The sequence below is a fragment of the Malurus melanocephalus genome, unplaced genomic scaffold (assembly GCF_030028575.1).
Source record: "Malurus melanocephalus ecotype Western Australia unplaced genomic scaffold, MMel_1.1 scaffold_18, whole genome shotgun sequence".
NCBI lineage: Eukaryota > Metazoa > Chordata > Aves > Passeriformes > Maluridae > Malurus > Malurus melanocephalus.
This window is the reverse complement of record NW_026623250.1, coordinates 2,066,750-2,073,315: the sequence shown is the minus strand read 5'-3', so window position 1 is coordinate 2,073,315 and position 6,566 is coordinate 2,066,750. Positions and strand designations below refer to the sequence as shown.

The 6,566-nt window shown below is 47.1% G+C and overlaps 2 protein-coding genes across 4 annotated transcripts in view; one reads left to right on the top strand and one right to left on the bottom strand.

The window, feature by feature from the left end:
• Nucleotides 1–2,734, top strand: part of NDUFAF2 (NADH:ubiquinone oxidoreductase complex assembly factor 2) — a 56,394-nt gene extending 53,660 nt beyond the window's left edge. The window contains exon 4 of the mRNA XM_057389650.1: nucleotides 1,220–2,734. Coding sequence (XP_057245633.1) covers nucleotides 1,220–1,477 — 258 coding nt within the window. The 3' untranslated portion in view covers nucleotides 1,478–2,734. The remainder of the gene's footprint in view (nucleotides 1–1,219) is intronic.
• Nucleotides 2,735–2,796: 62 nt separating this feature from the next.
• SMIM15 (small integral membrane protein 15) lies at nucleotides 2,797–5,034 on the bottom strand. Of its 3 annotated transcripts, none has more exons than XM_057389653.1 (3): nucleotides 4,939–5,034; nucleotides 4,767–4,823; nucleotides 2,797–4,071 (listed from the first exon to the last, which is right to left on the bottom strand). In XM_057389653.1, the coding sequence occupies exon 3, from the start codon at nucleotides 4,042–4,044 to the stop codon at nucleotides 3,820–3,822; it is 225 nt and encodes a 74-aa protein (XP_057245636.1). In that variant the 5' UTR covers nucleotides 4,045–4,071; nucleotides 4,767–4,823; nucleotides 4,939–5,034; the 3' UTR covers nucleotides 2,797–3,819. The 3 variants fall into 3 exon arrangements, with proteins under 3 accessions (XP_057245636.1, XP_057245634.1, XP_057245635.1); XM_057389651.1 differs by lacking the exon at nucleotides 4,939–5,034 and adding an exon at nucleotides 4,255–4,348 and having other exon boundaries at nucleotides 4,767–4,822; XM_057389652.1 differs by lacking the exon at nucleotides 4,939–5,034 and adding an exon at nucleotides 4,255–4,391 and having other exon boundaries at nucleotides 4,767–4,799.
• Between the last annotated feature and the right edge of the window lie 1,532 nt (nucleotides 5,035–6,566).

Sequence of the window (6,566 nt, the reverse complement as noted above, 5' to 3'; positions counted from 1 at the left end):
CAGCACAGCCTGGGGCTGACCTGTGCAGAGCTCTGCAGAGAGGGACTGGGTGCACAACAGGCTGTCCATGAGCCAGCAGAGTGTCCTGGTGGCCAGGAAGGCCAATGGTGTGCAGGGGGCATTGGGAAGAGCATTCCAGCAGATCATGGAAGGTGATTCTGTCCCTCTGCTCAGCCCTGCTGAGGCCTCACCTGGAATGCTCTGTCCAGTTMTGGGCTCCTCAGGACAAGAGAAATGGAGCTCCTGGAGCAGGGCCAGCAGAGGGCAACAAAGATGATGAGGGTATCGGAGCATCCCCCTCCATGAGGAAAAGTGGAGGGAGCTGAGGAAGAGCCAAGAAGAGGTGACTGAGAGGGGACCTGATCAATGTCTGTCAGTGTCTGACGGGAGGGTGTCAAGGGATGGAGCCAGGCTCTTCTCAGAGTTCCAGGGCAACAGGACAAGAGGCAATGGGCAGAAACTGATGCACAGAAAGTTCCACTTGAACATGAGGAAGAGCAGTTGTACTGTGCAGGTGTCTGCACTGGCACAGATTGCCCAGAGAGGCTGTGCTGTGGAGTCTCCYTCACTGCGCATAATCAAGCACCATCTGGACACAATCCTGTGTCATGGGTTCTGGGATGACCCTGCTGGAGCATGGAGGTTGAATGAAGTTGGACTAGGTGACCCATCTAGAACTGCACTATCTTCCAATCTGACTCATTCTGTGATTTTGCCATTTTAGTTATTTATTCATTAATCTTGCACTAGCAAGACCCGAAAGGTTGCACATCTGTTTCTTCCAAAACTGTGCCCTGAAGCACAAATAGCTAACACCACAAGCGTAGCGAATTACGGAAAGAGATGCAAATGATAAATAGTTGTAAGTATCAACTACATAAGAAACAATGCAAAAAATAGCCTTATTTTTACTGTATTTTCGCATTTGTTAATGACTGTATTTAATTTTTTAATTTCTTCTTTTTGCTTCACTAGAATGGTGGACACAATGCAGTTTTGCTTCAACAAGATGATTCAAACATTAAGAACTTTCTGAAACAGGGTTTAATTTGCAGTTGGGGAAAACAAATTTATTTTGTCACATTTTGTTTTACTTACATACCTGAAAACGGGGCTTATAAAATTAAGAAAAGCAATGCCTGTTTAAAATGTTTTATTGCAACACTGTGTATTGCATTTGCTTCTGGCTTACCTAATTATCTTTCTACTGTGTTCTTAGGAGATTCTTAAGAATGAAAATTATAGAGAAGAAATGAAACAGAAAGTCAAGGATGTATCTGAAAAGGATAGGCTGCTTCAGGCTAAGGAATACGAGGAAGGACTCGTTGCTGAGCCAAGTCATACTCAGGTCAAAGGCCACGCATCTGCCCCTTACTATGGAAAGAAGGAGACCTCAGAAGACCCCACGAGCACTGCAAATACCTTCCAGCCAGGYGCCTGGAAGCCACCAGGCAGTGACAGTAGTCAAAATAAATAAGCAATTTACTGGACAGATGCTGTTAATGGATAAATATTTTAACAGACAACATATGCAGCTGTTATATACAAGAGTGCAATAAAGTAGTATCAAAGCAGTTTCATTTACTTTTGCAGAACTATACAAATAGGCTTAATCATGACAAAGTATTGTAAAACATTTCAGGTTTATTAAAAAACAGGATGTGTTACTAAGTAAGTTTGGTTTTGACAGTTGCAGTTCATCAGTTACTCTTGAATTCATAGTTACAAGGTTGTCTATCTAAATTTTCTTGAAGTCTAAATCGATTTCTTCCTTGAAGACTGATTTACTTTTAAAACTATTTTTGGTGTAAAAATTGTAGTCAATACAGTTGCATTTTCCCAAACCTTGGCTAAGCTGTCTCCTCAAAATAAATCCCCTGGTAGTGCCAGTGTGCTTTCTGCTGGCAAGCAGATGGAAAATTTGATTTCATTAACAGGAATCACTGTGACTCTACACTGATTAAGCACTGTACTCATCGTAAAGATGTTCTTGTCACTTTAAACAGTCAAAATATTTGTATGTTTCATTTACACACAGCAATTCAGTTATACTAACATCTGTAAGAGAAGCTAGAAATCTTTGATAAAGCTGCTGGAAAACAACACTAGGACAAGGGACTGTCAAGAATATTTTTTTAGAAAATCAGCTTTTATTTCTGGTGAGTAGAAAGATCTGTGGTCTTCCATAGGTTATTAGATCATTTTGGCCTTCATTYAGATACATAAAATGTGCAGATTATTTGCTTAGATATGATGTTTGAAAACCTCAAATAAAAATAGAGACCACACAATTTTTTTTCAAAAAGTATCAAATTTATTTATGGATTTTATCCCTCATCAGTCTCCTCCCTGTGTTTCAAGCTATGTAGGTATCAAAGGTGGAACACATACATATTTGACAACACTTAATACAAAACATGGAGATTTAATCTCACATATCTATGAAATGCCCAAATGTCATAATCTAATGCTTGCTTTCACCAACAAAATTGAAAGGGGATCAACTTCACACTTACTTAAAGTAATTGCAGTTAGTCTCCCCACTTCTGATCCCCTTTGGTGCCAGCCAGCTCTATAGGTCTCTTCATTTGAACAATAGTATTATTTTACAGTTTTATTTTTAAACCTAATCAAAGAGTAGCTGCTAGAATGCACAACCCTGTGCTGCTATTTAGAAATATGCAAAATGTAAAAAGTTATAATGACTGCCACAAGCTCTTCTGAATTAGCTATGTAGAGGCCACCACAGACTATTATTAAAAATTAGGCTTTGAAAAAATTAATCAGTTCCATTAAAAAGAGATGAATTGGAAACAAGGTTAAAKGATTTTGATGTATTTACAACATAAACCTGACTTTTTTGAGTACGTCAGCATCTTGCACCCTGTAAGGCAGCAGAGTTTCAAGGGCCATGAGAACAAAAATCCTACCTAAACTCAGGTCTTAAATCAAAGGTAGCCAGGTTAGCAAGCAGAACTGCCACCCATTTCTCTTCCCGGTCTCCAGGACACAGAACACTGGGACACCTGGGTCTTTGGTCTCACCCCATTTATGGCTATTCTTTGAGGCATAAAGAGTTTACGAAGGCAGCAACAAATCAGCTACAGGTGGAGCATTCAGGTGATTGTTGGGAAAGACCAAACAACATAGTACTGTATTTTATAGAATATAAGTGCCTTAAGACAAATGAAGCTAGTAAGAACGAGCAGTTTTCTAGAACTTGGGCTGAAGTTAAAGGCTGTTGAAGGCTGGTAGTTCAGGAACAGGAAAAGCTAAGGTAGGTTATTTCTGCAGACAAGCACCACCATCAAAGATACTGCAGCAGCCACTATGGGCACATGCAGCCATATGCAGTGACCTTAAAGGAAATCAGTCGTGTCTGCTACCTAATGCTACAGCTAGTTTATCTCTACAGCTCTGCTCAAGTTATGCCAAAACTTGCATTTCTGTAATCCAGTTTATTATTCRCGTTTTCCCCTAAATTCGACAATTTTAAGACACTTGTTAAGTCATAGTTCAGTTAAACAAAAAATATCTACCTCCAGAGCCACCCAGCAGATACTTTTTTTTAATTTAACATGCAAATTTAGAAAAGCAACCTTCACTAGAATACAAGTAGTAGATTTAATGACTCTAACAAGTGTCACTTGGGCAAATTTTAACACAAATCAGCAGGAAAAAAACTACACTGGAAGTATTAAATTTCATACTTCAAGAAATAACAGGATCAAGTATCAAAGGACAGTTAAAACACAAAATGTACAAGTGTTTCATTTAAAAAGTGGATTCTTTGCACAAGGAAGGCCATTTTTTTCCCATTTAATCCTTCTTTGTTCGTTTGGCTTTTGCAATGTTCTCCTGGCGTTTCTGTTTCTTCTTTAGTTCTCGTTCCCTGGCCTCAATCATTTTTGCAAGCTTCCATGAAAGCGCTGCGCTAATTACGAACAGCGGCGTGAGGGCCAAGATCACAGTTGTGAGAAAGCCGTAGGGGTCCTTGGCAGCCCACTCCACGATGTACTCGGCCCAAGCCTTAATATCGATCATCTTTTCTCGTTTGCTATTGGGAAAACCCTGCGGAATAATAAATAATTTCTCAGTACTCAGAAAAATAAAAGCACACATACACAAGAACAAAAYACAGGAAGTTCCACCTTTACAAGAGGAAGAACTTCTTTACACTGAGGGTGGCAGAGCACTGGAAAAGCCTGCCCAAGGAGGTCATGGAGTCTCCCTCTGAAGATATTCCAAACCCACCTCGACAAATTCCTGTCACATGCTGTAGGTGACCCTGCCTTGGCAGGGGGTAGGACTGRATGATCCCCTGAAGTCCATTCGAATCCTATCAATTCTGTGATACCAAGTACCTACTTAATATCAGTTGTCATTTTTCACTATCAAAGAGAAAGACCATTTTTGCTAGAAGTTAGAAGTAGTGCATACTATATGAAAGTGTGATACAAAGCACTGACCCTACGTTAAAGTTCAATGCTTACAGAATAATTAAGCATTTAATCCAACAGAGCTGCAAACGCTACCAAGAATATGTTGCTAAATGGAAAAAGAGTGCGTTTCTGGTTTTCTGGAAGCAGAGGAAAAGCCAGCCCGGCTGGTTTATCCCTGTGGAGGCGWGGGAGCGCGGGCAGTGCTTTGGGTACCGAAGTGCCGTCAGCCGGGCAGCCAAAGCCCCCGCAGCGGGGCAGCCCCGGCGCGCCCCCCCCGCGAACGCTCCACCGCCCCTCCGTCCCTCCCGGCCGGCACCGCCTCACCTGCGGCCCCGGGCACCCTCCGGGCCTGCCGAGCGGCGCAAGGGCGAGCCGAGCTCCCTGCGGAGAGAACACACGGGCCGTGAGGGGACGGCGGTGTCCCCCCGCCGCCGCACCTCCCCCGGCCGAGCCGCGCTCCCGGCGCCGCCCCCCGCCCGCCGCTGCCCCGCGGTACCGCGGCCCTGGAGGGCTCCGACTCCGAGCGGAAACAGGAAGGAGGCGCCTGCCCCGCCCAGCGCGGCCGGGAGGGAGCGGGGAGCAGAGCCCGCCCGACGCCGGGCTGGGGCTGGGGCTGGAGCGGGTCAGCCGCGCCCCGTCCGCGGAGCCACCGGGGCGGGCACTGCTATCCCCGAGCCCCTCCCGGAGCCACCGGGGGCGGGCACTGCTATCCCCGAGCCCCTCCCGGAGCCACCGGGGCGGGCACTGCTATCCCCGAGCCCCTCCCGGAGCCACCGGGGGCGGGCACTGCTATCCCCGAGCCCCTCCCGGAGCCACCGGGGCGGGCACTGCTATCCCCGAGCCCCTCCCGGAGCCACCGGGGGCGGGCACTGCTATCCCCGAGCCCCTCCCGGAGCCACCGGGGCGGGCACTGCTATCCCCGAGCCCCTCCCGGAGCCACCGGGGGCGGGCACTGCTATCCCCGAGCCCCTCCCGGAGCCACCGGGGCGGGCACTGCTGAACCCCGGAGCACCGCGGGGCGGGCACTGCTATCCCCGAGCCCCTCCCGGAGCCACCGGGGCGGGCACTGCTGAACCTCGGAGCCACCGGGGGCGGGCACTGCTTAACCCAGGAGCCACCGCGGGGCGGGCACTGCTGTCCCCGGAGCCACCGCGGGGCGGGCACTGCTGTCCCCGGAGACACCGCGGAGCGGGCACTGCTGCCCGCGGGAGCTGCGCGGCGAGGAACGGAGGGGCTCGTCAGTCGTTTAAGAAAAAAAGCTGGGAAGAGGAGGTTTCCGAGGTCCCCGGTTGGTTGTTCACGTTGTGGAGTAGCYTGTGGAAGCTGGAATGCCGTTCGCACCAGAACCGGAGCCCTGTGGTGTCTCGGTGCCCTCCCCCKTTTTGGGGCCACCCGGGTGGGAGGAGCGATGGGGAGCGGGTACCTTTTGCCAGTTCCTCGGCAAGATGCCACTTGTATGTCCTGCTCCTTTTGGGACTCCTGACCCGCCCGTGTGGGCGCACCGTGGCTGTTCCCGGCGCTAACGCGGCTGTGCAGGAGCCCCTGGCTATTGCACTGCTCCCCACTGTACTGACCTCAGCGAAAACACTCGGCTGATCTTGGTTTATTCTGAGCCTTTAATATGCTCATTCTGAAAATTCAATCAAAATAAAAAAATTCATATTTTACGTTTGTATGTTGCACAAAGCCTTTCCCTTCTCCTTTTGCGCGGACACGGATGTGAATAAAAACCTTGCAATGTTTCCAATGCAAGGCAAAGTGTATATAAAGGCGTAATTCATAAGAAAATCTTGCAATCACTGAAATTATATTGATCAATTCAGGATCAGTTCTCTGTACCATACCAACAAATACCACAATGGCATTCTGCTTTCGTRTATCTTTTCTTTATGTGAATACTTACATTAATTAACGGGCAGAAAACAGGCAAATAAACCTGTATTTTGTCAAAGAGTTATTGACCAGACACCTGACTAATAATCTAGATTGCATGCAGTAATCTAGTTGAATGTAGTATTTTGCTATGTGGACAATTGCATTATTTGTGCTTTTTTTATTCAAAACTTGTCTCTTGTATTCAGGCTCTTGTAATATCTTTTGAGGATGGGGTAGGGTGGGGTGGGG